The sequence below is a fragment of the Bubalus bubalis genome, chromosome 9, assembly GCF_019923935.1.
Source record: "Bubalus bubalis isolate 160015118507 breed Murrah chromosome 9, NDDB_SH_1, whole genome shotgun sequence".
Lineage (NCBI taxonomy): Eukaryota > Metazoa > Chordata > Mammalia > Artiodactyla > Bovidae > Bubalus > Bubalus bubalis.
In genome coordinates, this window is record NC_059165.1 from 107,964,564 (window position 1) to 107,991,212 (window position 26,649).

The following is a 26,649-nucleotide window of genomic DNA, read 5'->3' on the forward strand; positions in this document are numbered from 1 at the left end:
AGGCCAAGCCAGGAAATACTTAACACAGTTTAGAAAAATGAGGAACATCATGGACAGGTCTTCCGAGATTCTGGTCAAGTTCTCTTTTGAAGCAGAATGTTGAGTATATGGGTTAGTTTCATTATGCTTAAACATACTTGTTCATACATTATCCTCCGTGTACACATTAAAATAATTAAAAACAATCAAAACTAGCTGGTAGGAGCTAGGTAGCACTGTCCTTAAAGGCGTCAAAATTCAGGGTTTTTATTCAAATGATTTTGCCTGTCTAACAAAACAAGTCACGCAGCTGATTTAGGCAGGAAGCATTTTGGAGGAGATAACCGGCCTTATCTGTTAACGTGAACGGCCCCTCGCACTGCAACCCCAGGAGACTAACAGCTAGGCCCAACAGCTCCCCAGAAGGGAGACCCTTCCCGTCTGGGAAGCGGCGGCGCCAGCGGCGCCCCTGGGAAGTGTAGTAGGCGCGAGCCCATAGGCATGCCGGGAGTCGTAGTTCTCCTGGGTTTGCGGGGCTGCAAGGAGGGCTTGCGGCTTTCTCGGGGCTCGTGGCGCGGGTGATCCCGGCTCTGCTAGGGCGGCCTACCGGGGACTGAGATCCTCTCGGTTGCATCTTCCGGTGGCAGTCAGAGCCAGCACGTGTGCGGGTCTGGGCTGGGAGGTGTGCCGGCCGGGCGGGGCTGCGCGCAGGCACCAGGGAGATACCGAGGCCGAGTGGGTCTGGAGGCGGTCTGCACGGCCCAGGCCGCGATGCTTCAAGGGGAGTCACTGCCCTGCCCCCACTCCCACCCCTCCCCAGGGAGAGTCGCGGGGAGGGAGCGCCCCGTCAGGTGAGTTGGGGTCGTCCGGGACTGCTGTTGGTGGGAGTCTTTTGTGGCTGGCTTTTCAGAAATTTCTGATGAAACAGACAGTAACAACAATAACAATGCCTATGGAGACCTTGTCTGTGCCAGGTGCTAGTCTGGCGCCTTGGATGAATGAATTCATTTCAAGCTCAGATAATAGGTAGATCCTGTTTTACAGATGAAGAAAATGAGGCACAGGTGGACAGCTAATTTGCCACATTAACTGGGGCCTTGGACTCCACCATGATCCTTTTTGCCTCTACTGTATACTTAGCAGTTTTGTTTCTTGGGGAAGGTCACTAGACTCCCTGGTTCTCAGCCTCCCTCACATCTGTAATATGAGGTAGCAATACTTTTTAGAGTGGTTGTGCGGATTAAATGATACATGCAAGATTCAAGATGGGGAGAAGATGTGCATCGTAGAGTAACTATGGTACTTGTACAGCAGCTTTCCTTCTCTGGCTGACAGTACACAGCACACTCGGTTTGTTGAGCTTTCATGCCAGGTGCTGTACCTGTAGAGCCTCCTGCAAACTTAGGTGGCTAGTGCAGCAGCCTTGGCCACCACTCTTCTCTGACAGTGGTCTGCCGACGTCTCTTACCTGGCTTTCCCAGTTGGGGTTTGTGTATGAAGAACAAAGGATTTGGGGAGCTGTGGATGCTAAAAGAGGTGGCACTTGCGGAATTTGTGTTTAGGAGTGGCATCCAAATTGGTGTGCATTATGTGCGACACTTCCCTGGAAAGAACACAGCAGTCCAGGAAAGAGCCACTCAGGAGCACCCGTTGGTCATCCTGTTGAAGGAAGGGGGACCCCTTCCAGGGACCGAAACTGGGCTCTTGTCTAACACTCGGAAATGAATTGTCCGAGGAGACACATGTGCTGACAAAGCAAGAGATTTTATTGGGAAAGGGCACCCGGGTGGAGAGCAGTAGGGTAAGGAAACCCAGGAGAACAGCTCTGTCACATGGCTTGCAGTCTCGGGTTTTATGGTGATGGGATTAGTTTCCGGGTTGTCCTTAGCCAATCATTCTGACTCAGGGTCCTTCCTGGTGGTGCACACCTTGTTCAGCCACGATGGATGCCAGAGAGAAGGATTCTGGGAGGTGGTCAGACAGGTAATGTCTCCTTTTGACCTTTCCCGAACTCTTCTGGTTGGTGGAGGCTTATTAGTTCCCTGTTCCTTACTAGGACGTCCTGTTGTAAAACAACTCATGCAAATGGTTACTATGGTGCCTGGCCAGGATGGGTGGTTTCAGTCAGTGTGCTTCCCCTAACAACTCCATAGAAAAAGAGACGACATGTGTGGGCAGACTCCTTTATTGTGGTTTCTTCAGGAAGGAAAGGGTGAAGCAAGGCAAACAGGCTTAGGATTGGCTAGATAGGTTTGAAAGTGGCAGTCTGGGACACTCACATTCGCTGTGACCATTTGAATGTATAGTTGAAAACTATCTTCAGGACTCCAGAAGCCTGTGATGAGTCGCAATTTGCTTAGATACAGCTAATAGAGCCCAGTGGATGCTAAAAAGCATCTATATATGGAAATTAGAAGTATGGTTAATACAAGGTGGAGGTGGAGGTTGGCAAATTGTCTTAGAACTTAATTGGCTTAGTAGGCACACTTTTCGGAGAAGGCAATGGCATCCCACTCCAGTACTCTTGCCTGGAAGATCCCATGGACAGAGCAGCCTGGTAGGCCGCAGTCTATGGGGTCGCGAAGGTCAGACATGACTGAGCGACTTCACTTTCACTTTTCCCTTTCATGCATTGGAGAAGGAAATGGCAACCCACTCCAGTGTTCTTGCCTGGAGAATCCCAGGGACGGGGGAGCCTGGTGGGCTGCTGTCTATGGGGTCACACAGAGTCGGACACGACTGAAGCGACTTAGCAGCAGCAGCAGCAGGCACACTTTTAAACTTGGTTTGTGTCATTTATATGGCATGACTTTGTTCGGTCCTAATAGACATTATGGGTAGTTGTAACTTCCTTTTTCCAAGCCATGCTTTGACACCAGAGTTCTTCATGACACCTTTTTTCTTTGCAGATCTACCTTGTCAAGCACTCTGCTCTCCCTTGACAGGAAAACTGAGAAGGAAAGAATGGCCTTGGATTTGCTGCCTGCTCAGGTGACAGTAAGTACATTTTGTCTTTTCCATGAATTTCCCACTGTGTTCAGAGATGGTGGATATATTTCCATTCTTTGTCCAGCTACTTTGCTTTCCAGTGAAAACTATGGTGAATCTAGAGTCTGATGGTTTTTCCCATGATCCTGGACTTACCAAGGGGTTGCTGAGGAATGTGCATCCTCTGTCCCTAGACAGAGGTCACTCTTAATTCACACCCAAACTCACTTCATGAGCAGGGATTGAGTCGGCTCTGAACATAGGCTTCCAGATAGGATAGGTGCTTGGTGAAGAGCAGGGGTATAGGCAGTCTTTATCGTCACTGGTGATAGGGTGTCACTGGAGCAAAGCCATGGAAGGGCCAAGAGACACGCTCAGTAGGCATTGTTGAGCACTGACAATGTACAGGGTGCTGTGCGTGTCACTGGGGATACAGAGGGGATATAGAGAGGAGAGGTGTTATTTCTGTCCTCAGGGAGTTTGGTACTGATCTTAGGAAATGACCAAATGCCCAAGAAAATTCAGGGAAGAGATTGGAGAAGTGGAGTTATTTTGAGCTGATACTGAAGGTTAGGACTGACACCTGGTGGGCATCACAGAAGGAACTGAACTTGACCTGGGCTCTCAGGCTGACATTGGGGAGGACAAAGGACTCCCTCTTTCTTGGCACTTTCTCTGCCTTGTGCAACTGTGATGCTAAGCCGTCTCATATCCCTCTCGTCCATTGGGTGTCTCTATCTCCTTCTCTTTTGTTTTTTTCCCTGCTATTTCAGATCCCCCTCCGGCTCTTGTTTCTTGGTCCTTTTGAGATCTCTTTTCATTATTTAACTCTCTTTTTTCATTATTTAACTCTCTTTTTTCTCAGGATCTTTATTGACTCTCTCTCCTCAGACCTGAACTTTTTCCTAAAGATCCAGTCTGTCATTCCCAAACTCTTATGAAATATTTCTACATGGAAATTCTGTTATTCTCCCAACACCAACTTTCTTCCCTTGTTTGTCACTGGCTGCTTTTCTAAAAAGTAGTAGCAGCCCACAGTTTGAAAATGTGGACTCTGGAAGTTGATTTTATGAGTTCACATGCGGACTAAGAATGTGATGAAATAAAATTAATTTCTCCCTCTGTGCTTATTTCCTCATATGTAAGTGTGGTTAGTAATATACATGCCTCGTTTAAACTTGCTAATAGAGGACTGCTAATATCTGCATTTTACAGATGGGGAAACTGGGGCACAGAGAAGCAATTAACTTAATCACAGTTTTGTTGTTCAGTTGCTCAGTCATGTTCAACTCTTTGCGACCCCATGGACTGCAGCATGCCAGGTTTCCCTGTCCTTCACCATCTGCCGGGGCTTGCTCAAACATGTCCATAGAGTCAGTGATGCCATCCAACCATCTCATCCTCTGTCGTCCCTGTCTCCTTCTGCCTTCAGTCTTTCCCAGCATCAGGGTCTTTGCTAGTGAGTCGGCTCTTGACATTAGGTAGCCAAAGTATTGGAGCTTCAGCTTCAGCCTCAGTACTTCCAATGAATACTCAGGATTGATTTCCTTTGGGATTGACTGGTTTGATCTCCTTGCAATCCAAGGGACTCTTATGAGTCTTCCAAAACAGTACAGTTCAAAAGCATCAGCTCTTCGGCATTCAGTTTTCTTTATGGTCCAACTCTCACATCCATACATGACTACTGGAAAAAGCATAGCTTTGACTAGATGGACCTTTGTCGGCAAAGTAATGTTTCTGCTTTTTAATATACTGTCTAGGTTTGTCATAGCTTTTCTTCCAAGAAGCAAGTGTCTTTTAATTTCATGGCTGCAGTCACCATCTGCAATGATCTTGGAGCCCAAGAAAATAAAGTGTGTCACTGTTTCCATTGTTTCCCCATCTATTTGCCATGAAGTGATGAGACTGGATGCCATGATCTTCATTTTTTGAATGTTGAGTTTTAAGCCAACTTTTTCACTCTCCACTGTCCACTTCATCAAGAGGTTCTTTAGTTCCTCTTCACTTTCTGCTATAAGGGTGGTGTCATTTGCATAACTAAGGTTATTGATATTTCTCCCTACAATCTTGATTCCAGCTTGTGCTTCATCCAGCCTGGCATTTCACATGATGTATTCTGCATATAAGTTAAATAAGCAGGATGACAGTATACAGCCCTGACATACTCCTTTCCCAATTTTGAACCAGTCCGTTGTTCCATATCCAGTTCTAGCTGTTACTTCTTGACCTGCATACAGGTTTCTCAGGAGGCCGGTAAGGTCATCCGGTATTCCCATCTCTTGAAGAATTTTCCACAGTTTGTTGTGATGCACAGTCAAAGGCTTTGGTGTAGTCAATGAAGCAGAAGTAGATGTTTTTCTGGAACTCTCTTGCTTTTTCTATGATCCAATGGATGTTGGCAATTTGATCTATGATTTCTCTGCCTTTTCTAAATCTAACTTGAACATCTGAAAGTTCTTGGTTCACGTACTGTTGTGCCTGGCTTGGAGAATTTTAAGCATTACTTTGCTAACATGTGAGATGAATGCAATTGTGTGGTAGTTTGAACATTCTTTGGCACTGCCTTTGGGATTGGAATGAAAACTGACCTTTTCCAGTCCTGTGGCCACTGCTGAGTTTTCCAAATTTGTGGACATATTGAGAGCAGCACTTTCCCAAGATCATCTTTTAGGATTTGAAATAGCTCACCTGAAATTCCATCACCTCCACTAGCTTGGTTTGTAGTTATGCTTCCTAAGGCCCACTTGACTTCACACTCCAAGATGTCTGGCTCTAGGTGAGTGATCACACCATCATGATTATCTGGGTCATGAAGATCTTTTTTTGTATAGTTCTTCTGTGTATTCCTGCCACCTCTTCTTAATATCTTCTGCTTCTGTTAGGTCCATACCATTTCTGTCCTTTATTGTGCCCATCTTTGCATGAAATGTTCCCTTGGTATCTCTAATTTTCCTGAAGAGATCTCACAGTAGTACAGCTGACTTTTGAACCCAGACAAGACAGTCTATACAGTTAACATGCTCTGAAAACGTATTATGTAGAGTATTAAGAGCAGCTCATGGTACAGATTAAATCTCAATAAATGCTAGCTGTCACTATTGTTAGTAACAGCATTATTTTAGGATCTGCCAGATTTGGTCCTGAAATCTCTAGGCTAGACTTTACTTTGATTCTTTAGTTACAAGAAGATGGATGTTTCCAGAAACCAGAATATAAAATCAGCACAATGCACTGCAAAGCAAAACCCAGCAGTAACCTGGGCTACCCTCTGTCAAGAGGTAGGACTTCCACTGTCTGAGCTTTCCCACACTCCCAAGCTGGAGAGACTTACTTGATTTTGGCTAAAGGAAGATGTAGAGTAGTATGTTTGCAATGCAGAACCAGTGGAGATGCAAACTGTGGACCAGTAATTTAGTATATAACCCTTTTGATTAAGTCTCTTAGAGCCGAAGTGACCCAATTACAGATCTCGTTACTTCCTTTGAACCAGTTCAGTAGTAATACTCAATTTCAACTTCTTTCTTCATTAAGGGTCATAAAAGGTGAATTTCTCTCTGCTGTCTGTTAGAAAAATCAAATAGCAAACAAACATAATTTTTGGAAAAAGCAGGATATTTCCAGATTTTACCAATATTCCTTATTCTCTTCTATTTCCATGCAGCCTGTAATTTATCCTGTGGGAAAAAGGTACATAGGACTCGGTGCTATTGATTTATAGTTTGTCAGTTAACTTTTTTTGGCCATAAATCAATATTTGTTTTTGTTATTGTCACTATTTTAAAAAATTTTTTTCAGGATAGTTTCAGATTGCAAAGATGCTACCATAATTAACATACACCCTGTACCCAGTTTTCCCTGTTACTAACATTTTGCATTATTATGAAATATTCATTGTAGTTAATGAGCCAGTATTGATACACTGTGATTAACTAAAGTCCATGCTTTATTCAGATTTCTTTAGTTTTTCTCTGAGTCCTTTTTCTGTTCCATCCCATCCAGGATGCCACACTACATTTAGTTGTCATATTTCCCTTAGGCTCCTCCTGGCTCTCAGTTTCCCACCTCTCCTCATTTTTGATGACCGTAACAGTTTTGAAAAGTATTGGTTAGATAGATGTTTTGTAGAATGTTCCTCTGTTATGGTATGTCTGATGTTTTTCTTAATGTAGGGCTGAAGTTAGAGGTTTTGGGGAGAATTAGAGGTAAAGTGTAATTCTTATTACATCATCAAAACTACATATTAATAACATAACTCATCATTGTTGATATTGACCTAATCACCTAACTAAGGTATTTTTGCCAGGTTTCTCTATAGCAAACTTTCTTTTTCCATCTTCCCACACTGTCCTCTTTGAACAGAAGTCACTATGTGCAGCCCACATATAAGGAGGAGGGGGTATGTTCCATCTCCTTGAGGGTAGAGAATCTACATAAATTATCTGGAATTCTAAATGGAGGAATGTCACGTCTTCCCCATTTATATCAATATGGATTTTCAGATTTTTATTTTATATTTTAGGTTATAATCTAGAACTGCTTTATTTTGTTTGCTCAAATTGTTCCATCTTTGGCCAGTAGGAGCTCTTTCACTTTTTACTCTGTCCCTTTGACATACCACTATCAATATGTACTTTTTTTGTTTTGCTTTTGGAGCACTTCCTTACGTTTGGTACTATAAGATGCTCTAGGCTTCCCAGTATCAAAATCAGCTACTTCTCTAGTAGCCTTAGTTCTTTTTCTTGGAGAATAATATTAAAAAACAAGATCTGGGCCTTAGGTTTACTCATTGCTACTGGCGTGTCTTTGCTTTTAGATTCTCTTAGCTGACAAGGAAATATACGTGTATACTAACCTCTGTGTGTGTGTGTGTGTGTATTTTTATATGTAACCATCTGTGTTTTGTGTATGTGTGTACATTTCTATATGTAACCATTTGTATCTGTGTTAAGCTATGTATTAGTTCATACTGATATCTCCAACTTTAATTTATTACCATGGGGATCTTTCTAGCCTGCTCCCCTTCCTTACCTCTAACCTCCCATTCCAACAACAGTGAGAAACATAGCTCCCACCATCTGCCATCCTTTGACTTTAACCATTCAATTCCAGTCTATATGTGTAAAAAATAGACATCACTTTGTTGGCAAAGGTCCATATAGTCAAAGCTATGGTTTTTCCAGTAGTCATGAATGGATGTGAGAGTTGGACCAATAAAGAAAGCTGAGTGCCAAAGAATTGATTCTCTTGAACTGTGGTGTTGGGGAAGACTCTTGAGAGTCTCTTGGACTGCAAGGAGATCAAACCAGTCAATCCCAAAGGAAATCAACCCTGAATATTCATTGGAAAGACAGAGGAGCCTGGAGTGCTACAGTCCTTGGAGTTGCAAAGAGTCATAGACAACTCAGCAACCGAACAACAACAAAAAACTACTTTACCGAAAAAAACTTCTTTATCGACTAGAGTACAATACTTATGTACAGTTCCTTTTGTCTTACAGCCCCCACTCATTTCCAGAGTTAAGAAAGTCGGCATCATTTGTACCACTTCCTCCATTAGGTTATGTCATACATTTGATTATGTTTAGATGGTTCTCTCAGATTCTCTGTTCCATCCTGGGATCCCCCAACATCCTAAATGACTTTTTAAAATTTGCATACATTAAATTTCACTCTTTGTGTTGTAAATTTCTATGAGTTTTGAAAAATGCATTGTGTCTTATAGCCACCATTACAATATTATACAGAATAGTTTCACTGTCCAAAAAATTTCTCTTTACTCCACCTATTCAACAATCTTCCTCTGCCCCACTCCAAACCACTGGCAACACAGATCTTTGTACTGTCTCTACATATCAGTAATACTTCTTTTTTTTTTTTTAAATAAATGATTGTCCTGCAGTTTGCAGTATAAATTACCACTAATTGTGAGTCTACCTTTGAATAATACTTCCTACGTACTACAAATACCTTGTTAACAGAGTAATCCCAATTCTTCCCACCCATCTCTTATGGCATTATTGTCAGTCATTTTACTCATCACTTAATATAATCACCAAATTCATTGTTATTATTACTTTAATTAAACAGCTATCTTTTAGATCAATTAAGAATAAGAAAAATATCTTGATTTATTCCTTCTTTGTCACTCTTCCTTAATGTAGATTCACATTTCTGATCTGTGTTATTTTCTTTCTCCCTGAAGAACTTCTTTCATCATTTTCTTGCAGGACAGATCTGCTGGTAATGAATTTTTTGTCTGAGAAAGTATTTTTCATCACTTTGATTTCCCTGAATATGGAATTGTAGATTAGTGTTTTCTTTAAATACTTTAAATATTTATCTTCATATTTCTGTGGTTTCTCATGAGATCCACTGTAATTCTTAGATAACATGTGTTTGTTCCTCTGTAGGTAACATGTATTTTTCCTTCATTTTTGGATTTCTGTGTTTGAATATGATATGGTTTTTTGCTGTTGTTCACTTGCTAAGTCATGTGCAGTTCTTTGTGATCCAGTGAACTGCAGCACAGGAGGCTCCTCTGTCCTCTATTAACTCCTGGAGTTTGCTCAAATACATGTCCATTGAATAGGTGATGCCATCCAATCATCTCATTTTCTGTTGCCCTCTTCTCCTTTTGCCTTCAATCCTTCTCACCATTAGGGTCTTTTCAAATGAGTCGGCTCTATGTATCAGGTGGCCAAAGTGTTGGAGTTTCAGCTTCAACATCAGTCCTTCCAGTGAATATTCAGGACTGATTTCCTTTAGGATTGACTGGTTTGATCGTGTGGTCCAAGGGACTCTCAAGAACCTTCACCAGCACCACAGTTTGAAAGCATCAGTTCTTCAACACTCAGACATTTTTATGGTCCAACTCTCACATCTGTACATAACTATTGGAAAAACCATAGCTTTGACTATATGGACCTTTGTCAGCAAAGCAATGTCTCTGCTTTCTAATATGCTATTTACATTTATGATAGCTTTCCTTCCAAGGAGCAAGCATCTTTTAATTTTATGGCTGCAGTCACTGTCTGCAGTGATTTTGGAACCCAAGAAAATAAAATCTGTCACTGGTTCCATTTTTTACCCTTATATTTGCCATGAAGGGATGAGATTGGATGCCATGATCTTAGTTTTCTGAATGTTGAGTTTTAAGCCAGCTTTTTCACTCTCTTCTTTCACCCTTATTCAGAGACTCTTTAGGCCCTCTTCACTTTCTGCCATGGGAGTGGTATGATCTGCACATCTGAGGTTTTGATATTTCTCCTGGTAATCTTGATTCCAGCTTGGGATTCATCCAGCCCAGCATTTCACTTGATATATTCTGCATATAACTTAAATAAGCAGGGTGTACTCCTTTGATGTACTCTTTTCCCAATTTCTAACAGTTAGAACTTGACATGGAACAACAGACTGGTCCAAATCGGGAGAGGAGTACGTCACCCTCTGTATATTGTCACCCTGCTTGTTTAACTTATGTGCAGAGTATATCATGCAAAATGCCGGGCTGGATGAAGCACAAGCTGGAATCAAGATTGACGGGAGAAATATCAATACCCTCAGATATGCAGATGACACCACCCTTATGGCAGAAAGCGAAGAAGAGCTAAAGAGCCTCTTGATGAAAGTGAAAGAGTTGAGTGAAAAAGTTGGTTTAAAACTCAACATTCAGAAAACTAAGATCATGGCATCCAGTCCTATCATGTCATGGCAAATAGATGGGGAAACAATAGAAACAGTGACACACTTTATTTTCTTGGGCTCCAAAATCACTGCAGATGGTGACTGCAACCATGAAATTAAAAGACACTTGCTCCTTGGAAGAAAAATTATAACCAACCTAGACAGCATATTCAAAAGCAGAGACATTACTTTGCTAATAGAGTTCCGTCTAGTCACAGCTATGGTTTTTCCAGTAGTCCTGTATGGATGTGAGAGTTGGACTGTAATGAAAGCTGAGGGCCAAAGAATTGATGCTTTTGAACTGTGGTGTTAGAGAAGACTCTTGAGAGTCTCTTGGACTGCAAGGAGATCCAACCAGTTAATCCTAAAGGAAATCAGCCCTGAATATACATTGGAAGGACTGATGCTGAAGCTCCAATACTTTGGCCACCTGATGCGCAGAACTAATTCCTTGGAAAAGACCCTGATTCTGGGAAAGATTGAAGGCGGGAGGAGAAGGGGCCAACAGAGGATGAGATGGTTGGATGGCATCACAGACTCGATGGACATGAATTTGAGTAGGCTCTGGGAGTTGGTGATGGACAGGGAAGCCTGGCGTGCTGCAGTCCGTGGGGTCACAAAGAGTCAGACACGACTGAGTGACCGTTTCCCCATTTGGAACCAGTCCGTTGTTCCAGGTCAGGTTGTAGCTGTTGCTTCTTGATTTGCATACAGGTTTCTCAGGAGACAAGATAGTCTGGTACTCCCATCTCTTTAAGAATTTTCCATAGTTTATTGTGATCCACACATTCAAAGCTAGTGAAGTAGAAGTAGATGTTTTTCTCGAATTCTGTTACTCTCTCTATGGTACAAGAAATGTAGGCAATTTGGTCTCTTGTTCCTCTGCCTTTTCTAAACCTAGCTTATACGACTGGAAGTTCTTGGCTCACATACTGCTGAAACCTAGATTGATGGATTTTGAGCGTAACCTTGCTAGTGTGTGAAATAAATCCAATTGTATCATAGTTTGAACATTCTTTGGCAGTGCCCTTCTTTGAGATTGAATGAAATCTGACCTTTTCCCGTCCTGTGGCCACTGCTGAGTTTTCCAACTTGCTGGCATATTGAGTGCAGCACTTTCACAGCATTATCTCTCGGATTTTAAATAGCTTGGGTGGAATTCCATCACCTCCACTAGCTTTGTTCATAGCGATGCTTCCTAAGGCCCACTTGACTTCACCCTCCAGGATGTCTGGCTCTAGGTGAATGACCATACCATCATGGTTATCCAGGTCATGAAGATCTTTTTTGTATAGTTCTTCTGTGTATTCTTGCCACCTCTTCTTAATCTCTTCTGTTTCTGTTAAGTCCTTGCTATTTCTGTCTTTTATCATGCCCATCCTTGCATGAAATATTCCCTTGATATCTCCACTTTTCTTAAAGGAATCTGTAGTCTTTCCCATTGAGTTGTTTTCCTCTATTTCTTTGCATTTTTAATTTAAAAAGGCCTTCTTATTTCTCCTTGCTATTCTCTGGAGCTCTGCATTCAGTTGTGTATATCTTTCCCTTTCTCCCTTGCCTTTCACCTCTCTTCTTTCCTCAGCTATTTGTAAAGCCTCCTCAGACAACCACTTTGCCATTTTGTATTTATTTTTCTTTGGGATGGTTTTGGTCACTGCCTGCTGTACAGTGTTAGAAAACTCCATCCATAGTTCTTCAGGTGCTCTGTCTACCAGATCAAATCCCTTGAATCTATTCTTCACCTCCACTGTATTGTCAAGTGTGCTAAATCACTTCAGTTGTATCCAACTCTTTGCAACCTTATGGACTGTAGCCCACCAGGCTCCTCTGTCCATGGGATTCTCCAGGCAAGAATACTGGCCTGGGTTGCCATTTCCTCCTCTGGGGGATCTTCCCAACTCAGGGATCAAATCCATGTGTCTTATGTCTCCTGCATTGGCAGAGGGGTTCTTTACCACTAGTGCCACCTGGGAAGCCCTACTGTTTAATCATAAGAAATCTGATTTATGTCACACCTGATTAGCCTAGTAGTTTTCCCTACTTTTGGCTTCTCTGGTGGCTCAGATGGTAAAGAATCTGCCTGCAATGCGGGAGACCTGGGGTTGATCCCTGGATTGGGAATCTCCCCTGGAGAGGGGAATGGCACCCCCCTCCAGTATTCTTGCCTGGAGAATTCCATGGACAGAGGGCCTAGGTGGCTACAGTCTATGGGGTCCCAAAGAGTTGAGCACAACTGAGCGACCAACACTTTCATTTTCAGTTTTCCTACTTTCTTCAATTTAAGGCTGAATTTTGAAATAGAGTGCTCATCACCTGAGCCACAGTCAGTTCTGGGTCTTGTTTTTGCTGACTGTATAGAGCTTCTCCATCTTCTGCTGCAAAGAATATAATCAGTCTGATTTTGGTATTGACTTTTTAATGATGTCCATGTGTAGAGTCTTCTCTTGTGCTTTGAAAGGGTGTTTGCTATGGCCAGTGTATTCTCTTGACAAAACTCTGTTAGCCTTTATTTCATTTTGTATTCCAAGGCCAAACTTGCCTGCTACTCCAGGTATCTCTTGACTTTCTACTTTTGCATTCCAGTCCCCTATGATGAAAAAGAGATTTTTTTTTTTTTTTTGGTATTTGTTCTAGAAGGTCTTATAGGTCTTCATAGAACTGATCAACTTGAGCTTCTTCAGCATTAGTGGATGGGGCATCAATTTTGATTACTGTGATGTTGAATGGTTTGCTTGGAAACAAATTGAGATCATTCTGTCATTTTTGAGATTGTACCCAAGTACAATCACCATTACTGCAAATGGTGATTGCAGCCGTGAAATTAAAAGACACTTACTCCTTGGAAGGAAAGTTATGAACAATCTAGACAGCATATTAAAAAGCAGAGACATTACTTTGTCAACAAAGGTCCATCTAGTCAAGGCTATGGTTTTTCAGTAGTCATGTATGGATATGAGAGTTGGACTGTAACGAAAGCTGAGTGCTGAAGAATTGATGCTTTTGAACTGTGGTGTTGGAGAAGACTCTTGAGAGTCCCTTGGACTGCAAGGAGATCCAACCAGTCCATTCTAAAGGAGATCAGTCCTGGATGTTCATTGGAAGGACCGATGTTGAAGCTGAAACTCCAATACTTTGGCCACCTGATGCAAAGAGCTGACTCATTGGAAAAGACCCTGATGCTGGGAAAGATTGAGGGAAGGAGGAGAAGAGGCCGACAGAGGATGAGATGGTTGGATGGCATCACTGACTCAATGGACATGGGTTTGTGTGGACTCCAAGAGTAGGTGATGGACAGGGAGGCCTGGTGTGCTGTGGTTCATGGGGTTGCAAAGAGTCAGACACGGCTGAGTGACTGAACTGAACTGAATCCAAGAACTGCATTTTAGATTTTTTGTTGACTCTAGGGGCTACTCTATTTCTTCTAAGGGTTTCTTGCCCGCAGTAGTAGATATAATGGTCATTTGAATTAAATTTGCCCATTTTCATCCATTTTAGTTCACTGACTTCTAAAATGTCAATGTTCACTCTTGCCGTCTCCTACTTGACCACATCCAATTTACCTTGATTCATGGACCTAACATTCCAGGTTCCTAAGTGATCTTGTTTATTATAGCATCAGACTTTACTTTCACCACCAAACACATTCACAGCTGTACATCATTTTCACTGTGACCCAATTGCTTCATTCTTTCTGGCTCTAGTAGCGATTGCCCTCTGCTCTTCCCTAGTGGCATATTGGACACCTTCCAACCTGCAGGACTCATCTGCCAGTATCGTGTCTTTTTCCCTTTTCACACTGTTCATGGGGTTCTCAGAGCAAGAACATTGTAGTGGTTTGCCATTTTCTCCTTCAGTGGACCAAAGTGTGTCAGAACTCTTCACTATGACCCATCTGTCTTGGGTAGCCCTGCAGGCTCATAGCTTCATTGAGTTATGTAAGCCCCTTCACCATAACAAGGCTGTGATCCATGAAAGAAGGTATTCCATTTATCGAGTAATTTTAAATGATCCAATTTAAATGTTGTATTTTGAACAGGGAAGGTGATATATGGTATGTCAGTAAGAATTTTAAGGGCATGTAACAGTAATCATGTTTTATTATTCACAGTTGCTCTGGATCGAGAATGCAGGCTGATAGCAGACACAATTTATCTGTCCTATACAAAGCCTGGGGTCTTAGCTGAAAGGCCCAAAGGTTAGAGGGTAGAGTCATATAAAGTATCTTTCACTCGCATGTATCATAGTTGATGCCAGCTTGTGGCTGAGACCTTAGTTAGGGTTGTTGGATCAAACAGCCACCTGTAGTCTCTGTGTGTCTTGTGCTTATAGTATGGCGGCCAGATTCCAAGGGTGAGCATCACGTGAGCCTGGTGGAAAGCACCTTCTTGCCTCAGAAGTCACGTAACTTTACCTCCACTGAATTCTAGCTGTCATAGCCCCCAGCATCCCCTGTGCAGATTCAAAGAAAGGAAATTAGGCCCCACTTCTTGGGGGGAGAAGCGTCAGTGTCGCATTGTAGAAGAGCATGTTATATGGCAGGTATACGGGTGTGGTCATCTTGGGATAGTGCAGTCTGCCACAGCTATCAGAATTAAAAGTGTTCATGTACTTTGAGCCAGTAGTTCAATCTCCACCAGTTTATCTTTTTTTTAAATAGTATTTTTAATCTGTTTATATTTGGCTTTGCTGGGTCTTCATTGCTGCGCAGCTTTTCTCTAGTTGCAGAGAGCAGGGGCTTCTCTCTGGTTGTGGTGCATGGGCTTCTCATTACAGTGGTTTCTCTTTTTTCAGAGCACTGGCTCTAGGCCACATGGGCTTCAGTAATTGCAGCTTCCAGGTTCTAGAGTACAGGCTCAATAGTCGTGGCATACAGGCTTAGTTACTCTGTGGCATGTGGGATCTTCCTGGATCAGGGATTGAACCCAGGTCTCCTGCATTGGTGGGAAGTTCTTTACCACTCACTAGGGAAGCTCCTCTACCACTTGATGTTATAAATACAGGTGTACACATACCCAGAGATATCTGTGTGAGAATGGTCGTTGCTCATTGTATGTGATAGCAAGAAACAGAAACCATCTAAATACTCATCAATGAAGGAAATGATAACTAAGTTTTGGTATCTGTTCAATGGCATATATCATGAAGTTGTTAAAAAGAATAAGATTTGTATATGTAGATGTGGCAAGTCTGTACAATACAAGTTAAGCATGATTCAGAATTTTTCCATTAAAAACAAGAATACATATGTGTATTTGCACAAAACATTTCTGGAAAGAAAGACGAGAAACTTTATACCATTACCTATAGGATGGAGCTACTAAACACATCACTGTGTGTTCTTTTGTGCTCTTCATATTCTTTAGCATGTGTCTGTTTTCCTTTTGTTTAATGAAATGGCCAAAACAAGACATGAATGTTCAGTTGGATATGAATTTTGTAATATATTCTTAAAACATGAATAAAACTTGTCTATAATAGGATTTAATGTGATATATATTTGTTCATTTTATTTTCAGGTTTTTTTTCTGATTTTTCTGAAGTTTTTATGTTTAATTGTGCACTTTTTAAAAAGTTAATGACATTTAAAAGGAAAAAGAACGTCATTTTGCTGGGAGTATTCTAAGGCCCAGGGAGATGGGATGGAAGTTCAGAGAGAATATGGGGTTGCTGTGCGTATTCTACGTATAGCAGCAAGATGCCTGCTCAGGCTGCCATAACAAAATGCCACAGACTGAAAACAACAGAAATGTATTTCTCATAGTCCTAGAGGCTAGAAGTCTAAGATCAAGATGTTGGCAGGTTTGGTTTCTTCTGAGGCCTGTCTCCTTGGCTCGCAGAATGCAAGGCGCAATTCTCACTGCATTCTTACATGGTCTTCCCTCTGTGCATGTACATGTCTGGATACTAATCTCTTCTTATAAGGACACCAGGCATGTTGGATTAGGGCCCAATCTAAAGACTATATTCTAATTTACTTACATCTTCAAAGACCTTATCTCCAGAGTCTGAGAGTTCTAGAGGTTAGGACTTAAACATATGAACTGGGTGGTGGTGGTCTAGTCGCTAAGTCATGTCTGACTCTTGCAACCCCATGGACTGTAACCTGCCAGGCTCCTCTGTTCATGGGATTCTCCAGGCAAGAATACTGGAGTGGGTTGCCATTTCCCTTTCCAGGGGATATTCCAGACCCAGGAAATGGACCTGGGTCTCCTACATTGCAGGCAGATTCTTTACCAATTGAGCTACAAGGGAAGCCTGTAGTTTCACTTGAGCTGGGTAGTTCAGTTCAGTTCAGTTGCTCAGTCATGTCCGACTCTTTGCGACCCCACAAACCGCAGCACGCCAGGCTTCCCTGTCTATCACCAACTCCTGGAGCTTACTCAAATTCATGTCCATCAAGTTGGTGATGCCATCCAGCCATCTCATCCTATGCCATCCCCTATTCCTGCCTTCAATCTTTCCCAGCTTCAGGGTCTTTTCCATGAGTCAGCTCTTCGCATCAGGTGGCCAAAGTATTGGAGTTTCAGCTTCAGCATCAGTCCTTCCAATGAACACCCAGGACTGATCTCCTTTAGGATGGACTGGTTGGATCTCCTTGCAGTCCAAGGGACTCTCAAGAGTCTTCTCCAACACCACAGTTCAAAAGCATCAGTTCTTTGGTGCTCAGCTTTCTTCACAGTCCACCTCTCACATCCATACATGACCACTGGAAAAACCATAGCCTTGACTAGATGGACCTTTGTTGGCAAAGTAATGTCTCTGCTTTTGAATATGCTGTCTAGTTTGGTCATAACTTTCCTTCCAAGGAGTAAGTGTCTTTTAATTTTATGGCTGCAATCACCATTTGCAGTGATTTGGGAGCCCATAAAAATAAAGTCAGCCACTGTTGCCACTGTTTCTCCATCTATTTGCCGTGAAGTGATGGGACCGGATGCCATGATCTTCGTTTTCTGAATGTTGAGCTTTAAGCCAACTTTTTCACTCTCGTTCAGTTTCATCAAGAGGCCCTTTAGTTCTTCTTCACTTTCTGCCATAAGGGTGGTGTCATCTGCATATCTGAGGTTATTGATATTTCTCCCGGCAGTCTTGATTCAAGCTTGTGCTTCCTCCAGCCCAGTGTTTCTCATGATGTACTCTGTACATAAGTTAAATAAGCAGGGTGACAGTATACAGCCTTAACATACTCCTTTTCCTATTTGGAACCAGTCTGTTGTTCCATGTCCACTTCTAACTGTTGCTTCCTGACCTGCATATAAGGTTTCTCAAGAGGCAGGTCAGGTGGTCTGGTATTCCCCTCTCTTTCAGAATTTTCCACAGTTGATTGTGACCCACACAGTCAAAGGCTTTGGCATAGTCAATAAAGCAGAAAGAGATGTTTTTCTGGAACTCTCTTGCTTTTTCGATGAGCCAGCAGATGTTGGCAATTTGATCTCTGGTTCTTCTGCCTTTTCTAAAACCAGCTTGAACATCTGGAAGTTCACGGTTCACATATTGCTGAAGCCTGGCTTGGAGAATTTTGAGCATTACTTTACTAGCATGTGAGATAGCAGAGGAGAACGGGACAACAGAGGATGAGATGGCTGGATGGCATCACCAACTCGATGGACATGAGTTTGAGTGAACTTCAGGAGTTGGTGATGGACAGAGAGGCCTGGCATACTGTGATTCATGGGGTCACAAAGAGTTGGACACGACTGAGCTACTGAACTGAACTGAACTGAGATAGCAGAATAAATAAAAAGGAAACCACAGTTAGGCACATCACTGATCAGTGCTGTGCAATAACAATATAATATGAACCATGAATGCAAGCCACATATGTAACAAAACTTTGGGGGTAGCAGATCAAGATGGCAAAGGAGTAGGATGTGGAGCTCACCTTCTCACCATATATACATCAGAAATACATCTACATTTGGAAATACTCTCACAGAACATCTACTGAATGCAGGCAGAAGACCTCAGACCTACAAAAGAGCAAGAGTATCTCCACGTAACTGGGTAGGACAAAAGGAAAAAGAAAGAAAGAAAATCAGGACAGGACCTGTGCCACTGGGAGGGAGGAAAAGTTGTGAAGGAGGAAAATTTTCTACACACAGAGACGTCCTCTCACTGGTGGCCAGATTGGCCAGGTCACAGGGGGAACTTTGAAGCCTCTGAAGAAAGCACAGTAACAGGTTTGGAGAGGGCAAACCAAAGAGAGAACTATACAGACAGTTGTTGTTGACTGGCACTCCCCAACTTGACAAGCTCATCCATTGGAGTGGTTGGGGCTGGATTCTGAGACTTGGGCTTTGGGAGTCAGACCCAGGGGAGAGCATAGGGTTGACTGTATGAAGACAGCCAGAAGGTCTAGGGTGTGGTTTGCCTGAACCAAGGGAGTCCAGGAAAAAGCCTGGACCTGCCAGAGATGCAAGACACCATTGTTGGGAGTAATGCAAGGAGAGGGGTAGGCTCTCCAAAGGAGCATCTTCCTCTGTGTGCTCGTAGGCAGCAGGGCACCACCTGCTACCTACAGGGGCAGATGCAAGCCACTGCTGCTGTCTTAGACTCCAGAGGCAGCTGCAAACCACTGCCACCGCCAAGCATCCTGTAAACAGGTGCAGGTCCCTGCCCCCACCTTCTCAAGGGTGTGCCCTTGGTGACCCATCACTGCTGCTGAAAGTCCCACAACGCAGCACCAACCACTGCCCCTTCCTCCCCAGAGTATATGCAACTAGCTGCCTACACTGAGGGACCCACACTGGGAGCCAACTGCTGCCCTTGCCTTGCTGTGTGGGAGCAGGCCATGCACTTGCATAACCCCTATCAATGACTAGCACATGCTGGGGAAGGAGACAGCAAATATACAAACCATAAAAGGCCTCACATCAAAAAAAATATTAAACCCACACAAGACATGCAGGGGCGTTCCTGCATATAAATAGCTCTCCAAGACTACAGTAGATATTTGTTTTTTTTGAAACTCATTGAGTTAGAAAAATATAAGCAAACGGAAGAAGCAAAGAAACCACTGTCAGTTAAAAGACCAAGAGAATTCCCCTGAAGGAACAAACAATGAAACAGACTCTTCAGTCTAACAGACACTGAGTTCAAAAAGGAGGCAATGAAAATATTGAATTACTTAAAAAAAAAAAAAAAACTGTCAGCAGAAATGCAGATTATTGTAAAAAGGAGTGGAAACTATAAGGAGGAGTCAAGGAAAATTGGAGCATTCATCTGCCAAGATAAAAGCTTCACTCAAGACAGAATAGAAGAATGAATAATACAGAAGAAAGGATAAATGATCTAGAAGATTGAATAATGGTATTTACCCAATCAAAACAATGGAAAGCCAAATGAAAAAATGAAAGCAATATAAGAGACAAATGACATAATATAAGGCAGGCCAATCCACAGAAGGAGAAGAAAGATAAAAGGGGATTGAAAATATATTTGAAGAAATTATGGCTGAAAACTTCCCAAACGTAGGAAGGAAACAGATATCCAGATAAAGGAAGTACATAGGGCCCCAAACAAGATAAGCCCAAGCAGACCTACTCCAAGATATATTATAATAAAAATGTCAAAAGTTAAAAGATAAAGGATTCTAAAGGTAGCAAGAGAAAAACAAAGAGTTAATTACAAACAGATCCATTAAGGCTATGAGCAGATTTCCCTCAGAAACACTGTAGGCCAGCTGAAGTGACAAAATATATTCAGTCTTGAAAGAGAAAAATTTCCAACCTAGAATACTCTGTCAAGCATGATTATCATTTAAAGTAGGTGAAAAAAAGACTTTCTCAGACTAGCAAACATTTTAAAAATATAGCAATACTATAATATAATTAGGTATTATAAATATAATACCTAAAAGAAATATTGAAACATCTTCTCTAAACAGAAAAGAAGCAAGAAGATATAGGAAGGAGGAAATCACAGTTGGAAAGTAGCCAGTATACAGATTAAAAGAAAAAAAAATCCTATTTGTGAAAGCAATGACTAAACACAAGGAACAGCAAAAGGCATAGAAAAGGGCATCAGAATCATACAATCTGGGGAAAGAGGATAAGAAAATCTAGATTCTTTTTCTTTCTTTCTTATTCAGAATGTGTGACTCATATGACTGAGTGTAAAGCAAGCAGATAAAGGAAGGAGTTAACATACTTGAAAAACAGGGCAGCCATAAATCAAAAACATACAATAGATTCAGAAAAACCAAAAAGAGGAGAGCACAAACATAAAACAAAAGTCATCAAACCAGAAAAAGAACAAAGAAGAAACAAAGAATCAACTGGAAAGCAAGATTTGAAATGGCAATAAATACATCACTTTGCTGATAAAGGTCCATGTAGTCAAAGCTCTGGTTTTTCCAGTAGTCATGTACAGATGTGAGAGTTGGGTCGTAAAGAAGGTTGAGTGCCAAAGAATTGATGCTTTCAATATGTGGTGCTGGAGAAGACTCTTGAGAGTCCCTTGGACTGCAAGGAGATCAAACTAGTCAATCCTAAAGGAAATCAACCCTTCACTGGAAGGACTGTTGCTGAGGCTGAAGCTCCATTACTTTGGCCACTCGATGGAAAGAGCCAACTCATTGGAAAAGACTCTGATGCTGAGAAAGATTCAAGGCAAAAGAAGAAGTGGGTGACAGAGGATGAGATGGTTAGATAGCATCATTGACTCAATGCACAGAGTTTGAGCAAACTCTGGGAGATAGAGGAGGAAAGAGGGGCCTGGCATGTTGCAGTCAGTGGGGTTGCAAAGAGTTGGACACAACTTAGTGACTAAACAACAACAATAATTACCTTAAATGTCAATGGACTAAATAATCAAAACACATAGAATGGCAGACTGGATAAAAGAACAGGAGTGTTTGATATGCTGCCCACAAGAGACCCACCTTAGGGCAAAGGACTCACATAGATTGAAAGTGAAGGGATGGAAAAAAGGTACTTAACACAAATAGAAATGACAAGAAAGCAGGAGTTGCAGTAGACTTTAAAGACTATAAAGAAAGAAGGACACTGTATAATGATAAAAAGATCATAACAAGAAGAACATATTACACTCATCAACTTAATATGCACTTAATATAGGAGCACCCAAATACATAAAATAAATACTAAATAAAGGAGAAATTGATGGAAATACAATAACAGTAGGAGACTTTAACACCCAACTCACATCAGTGGACAGATCTCCTAGACAAAATCAGTAAGGCAACAGAGAGCCTAAATAAAACAATAGAACAGTTAGATTTAATTAGTGTTTTCAGGACATTACATCAAAATAAAGACAAATCAGAATACATATTTTTTTCAAGTGCACACGGAACATTTTCTAGGATTTATCACACATTAGGGCACAAAACTTAATAAATTTAAGACTATAGAAATTATTTCAAGCATCTTCTCTGATCACAATGGCATGAAACTAGAAATGAACCACAGGAAAAGAAGTGAAAAAAAAAATTACTGCATGGAGACCAAACAACATGCTACTGAAAAACCAGTGGGTCAATGAGGAAATAAAAAGGAATATTTAAAAAGAACCTTGAGACAAATCACAGTGAAAACACAACCATACAAAATCTGTGAGAGGCAGCAAAAGCAATTTGTACAGGGAAGTTCACAGTGATATAGGCCTTCATCAAAAACTAAGAAAAATCTCAAGTAAACAATTAAAACTGCCACCTAAAAGAATTAGAAGAACAATCAAAACATAAAGTCAGCAGAAGGAAGGAAATAATAAAGATCAGAGAGGAAATAAATAAAATCGAGATTAAAAAAAAAAGTAGAAAAAAATCAATAAAACCAGTAGCTGGTTCTTTGAGAGGATAAACAAAATTGACAGCCCTTTAGCCAGGCCCACGAAGAAGAAGAGAGAACCCAAATAAACTAAATAAGAAATGAAAAATGAGAAATCTCAACTGATACTGCAGAAATGCAAAAAACCCTCGAGAATACTATGAACAATTATGCATGCATGCAGGCAGTGCATGCTTAGTCGTGTCTGACTCTTTGTGACCCCATGGACTCGAGCCTGCCAGGATCCTCTGTCAAAATTGACAACCTAGAAGAAATGGATGACTTTCTAGAAACATACATACCACAAGTTGAATCAAGAAGAAATTGATGATTTGAACAGACCAATCACTAGAAGTGACATAGAATCTGTAATTTAAAAGAGAAACTACCTACAAACAAAAGTTTAGGGCCAGATGTCTTCATAGGTGAATTCTACTAAACATGCAAAGTTGAACTTATGCTGATTCTTCTCAAACTCTCAAAAGATTGAAGAGGAGGAAACACTCCCAAAGACATTCTACGAAGCCACCATCACCCTGATACCCAAACCAGGGAAAGACATCACCAAAAAAGAAATTTACAGTCCAATATTTTGAATATGGAGCTTCTCTGGTGGCTCAGAAGTAAAGAATCTACCTGCCAGTACAGGAGACATGGATTCAATCTCTGGGTCAGGAAGATGCCCTGGAGAAGAAAATGGCAACCCACTCTAGTATTCTTGCCTAGGAAATCCTATGGACAGAGGAGCCTGGTGGGCTACAGTTCATGGGGTCCTGAAGAGTTGGACATGACTGAATGACAATAAAATATTTGAATATAGATGCAAAAATTCTCAACAAAATATTAGCATACCAAATCCAACAACACATAAAAAAGATTATACATCCTCACCAAGTGGGATTCATCCCAAGTTCACAAAGATAGTTCAACATTTGCAAATCAATCAATGTAATACACCACATTAACAGAAGTTTAGAAAACTACAGGATCATCTCAATAGATGCAAAAAAAGTGTCTGACAGAATTCAACATTCATTCATGATAAAAACTCTTACAAAAGTGGGAATAGATGGGCCATATCTCAATATAATAAAAAGTAAATCTCAACATAATAAAAGCCACTTATAAAACCCACAATCAGCACAGTTGCTGCTGCTGCTACTAAGTCGCTTCAGTCGTGTCCGACTCTGTGTGACCCCATAGACGGTGGCCCACCAGGCTCCCCCGTCCCTGGGATTCTCCAGGCAAGAACACTGGAGTGGGTTGCCATTTCCTTCTCCAATGCATGAAAGGGGAAAGTGAAAGTGAAGTCGCTCAGTCGTGTCCGACTCTTCACGACCCCGTGGTCTGCAGCCTACCAGGCTCCTCTGTCCATGGGATTTTCCAGGCAAGAGTACTGGAGTGGGGTGCCATTGCCTTCTCCAATCAATACAGTACTCAGTGGTAAAATGCTAACAGCCTTCTTATTGAAAAACTGAAGCAAGACAAGGATGCCCAGTCTCACCACTTCTATTCAGCATAGTATTGGAGGTCCTGGCCAAGCAACCAGACAAGAAAAAGGAATGAAAGACATCCAAATTGGGAGGGGAGAGGTAAAATTATCATTATATGCAGATGACGTGACTCTATATATAAAACCCTAAGGACTCAAAGCAAAACCTACTAGATCTGATAAATGAACTCAGCAAAGTAGCCATATAAGATTAATATTCAAAAACCAGTTGCATTTCTGTACACTAGCAGTGAAATATCAGAAAGGGAATGTAAAAAGATTCATTTAAAAATAGCAGCCCTAAGTATAAGATACCTAGGAATAAACCTGACCAAGGAGGTGAAAGACTTGTACACTGAGAACTATAGACATTAATAAAGGAAATTAAAGAGGATTCAAAGAAATGGAAAGATATTCTATGCTCTTGGATTGGAAGAATTAATATTATTAAAATGGCAATACAACCCAAAGCCATATACAGATTTAATGTGGTCCCTAGCAAAATGCCTATGACATTTTTTCACAGAACTAGAACAAATAATCCAAAAATTTATATGGAATCGTAAAACCTAGTATTGGCAAAGCAATTCTGAGGTAAAAAAAAAAAAACAAAACACACACACACACACAAAGCAATGGGCATAACTCTCCCAGACTTCAGACAATACCACAATGCTACAGTAATCAAAACGTGTGGTGCTGGTATAGAACAGAGATACAGATCAATGGAAGAGAATAGGGAGCCATAAATAAACTCACACACCTACAGTCAATTAATATTTGACAAAGGAGACAAGAATATAAAATAGGAAAAAGTCTCTTTAACAAGTGGTACTGGGAAAGTTGGACAGCTGCATGTAAATCAATGAAGTTAGAATACATCCTCACACCATGCACAGAAATAAACTCAAAAGAGCTTAAAGAGTTAAACAAGACATGACACCACAAAACTCCTAGAAGAGAGCATGGGCAAAACATTCTCTGATATAAATCATACCAATGTTTTCTTAGGTCAGTCTCCCAAGGCAATAGAAATGAATAAACAAATAGGACATAATCAAGCTTATGAGATTTTGCACAGCAAAGACAAAAAAGATTATGAAATGCGAGAAAATATTTGCAAATCCTGGGGCTTAATTTTCAAAATATACAAACAACCCAAACAACCCAACAACAACAGAACCCCATCAAAAAATGGGCAGAAGATCTTAATAGACGTTCTTTGAAAGAGGACAGATATGGCCAGTAGGCACATGAAAAGATGCTCAATGTGGCTAATTATTAAAGAAATGCAAATCAAATTACAATGAGTTACCACCTCACACTGGTCAGAATGGTCATCATACCTGGAGAGTGGAAGAAGATGACAGAGGAGTGAGATGGGGAGATTGCCAGCCTCGCCACAAATACATCAAAAAACTCATCAAGATACAAAACAACCCCTACAAAACAACCTCTAGGTGATAGCATAAGACCCCAGGCCTCCAGGAGGGGCAAGCTAAGCTCCCTGAAATGAGGTAGGAGAGAGGATGGAGACATAAAAAGGGAAAAGACAGAGAACTTCTGGACAGGAGCGTGTACCCTAAGAGAGGGAGTCCTGAAACAGGAAGGATTCCCATGCACTGGAAGCTCCCTCACAGGCAGGCCCAGGGGCAAGCAGCGGAATCTCAGAAAACTGGGCAGAGCAGGGACCGAGAGGGCAGAAAACAGAGAAAGCTGCAATTCTCAGCCCATAAAAGGTGCTCAGACTGTGGCCCCGACCAGACCGCAGGCTTGGGGAACTGAGAGAAGCCCATAGAAGTCCCGCAGCACAGAAGGCAGGCCGGGTTGCCTAGAGAGGGGCAGCATACAAACCTCTGCAGCGCACACAACCCTTGCAGTGCAGAAGACAGGCCTGGGTAGCTGAGAGTGGCACAGCATACAAACCTCTCCAGTGCACACAAACCATGGGGTGCAGAGGGCATGCCCAGGTTGCCAAGAAAGGTGTGGCATACAAACCTCTCCAGTGCACACAAACCTCAGGGTGCAGATGAGGCCTGGGGAGCCCAAAGAACACACAAGCCCTGCAGCATAGAGGCTGGACCAGTGAGCCAAAGACAAGCCCTGTGAAGCAGAGTGGCTGGTGAGCCGAAATAAGTGCACATAAGCCCTGTGATAATAGAAGGTGGCCTGGTAAGCTGAGACAAGTGCACACAAGCCCCATGACACAGAAGGCAAGCTCAGGGGGCTGACGGAAGCCCGTGCAAGTCTCTGAGATGCAGAAGGTGTGGTCGGGGAGCTGAGAAAAGATCCTCACAAGCTCCTACCTAGCAAGCTTTGGCCTGTAGTGCAGGGTGGGACCAGGGAACAGAAACATTGGCAAAGGTTCTAGGGGCAAATAGAGGGTTGGCGGCAGATAAGATATGCTGAGAGGGCCACTTTGATGTGGCTGTGGAAATAGAAATGTCTAACACTGACTCATTGGAAAAGACTCTGATGCTGGGAGGGATTGGGGGCCGGAGGAGAAGGGGATGACAGAGGATGAGATGGTTGGATGGCATCACCGACTTGATGGACATGGGTTTGGGTGGACTCCAGGAGTTGGTGATGGACACGGAGGCCTGGCGTGCTTCAGTTCATGGGGTCGCAGAGAGTCGGACATGACTGAGTGACTGAACTGAACTGACTGAACACTGCCAAAGCCAGAAGGATTGCCCAAAGACATACTGAACTCATAGACACC

The 26,649-nt window shown here is 42.0% G+C and overlaps 1 protein-coding gene across 2 annotated transcripts in view; it reads left to right on the top strand.

Moving 5' to 3' along the window:
* Window positions 1-477: 477 nt before the first annotated feature.
* ZNF354C (zinc finger protein 354C) overlaps window positions 478-26,649 on the top strand; it is a 51,538-nt gene continuing 25,366 nt past the window's right edge. The window contains exons 1-2 of one of the 2 annotated variants that reach the window (XM_025294061.3): window positions 478-830; window positions 2,889-2,976. In XM_025294061.3, the coding sequence (XP_025149846.3) occupies window positions 751-830; window positions 2,889-2,976 (168 nt within the window). In that variant the 5' untranslated portion in view covers window positions 478-750. The remainder of the gene's footprint in view (window positions 831-2,888; window positions 2,977-26,649) is intronic. The other variant, XM_025294064.3, reaches the window with a different exon arrangement.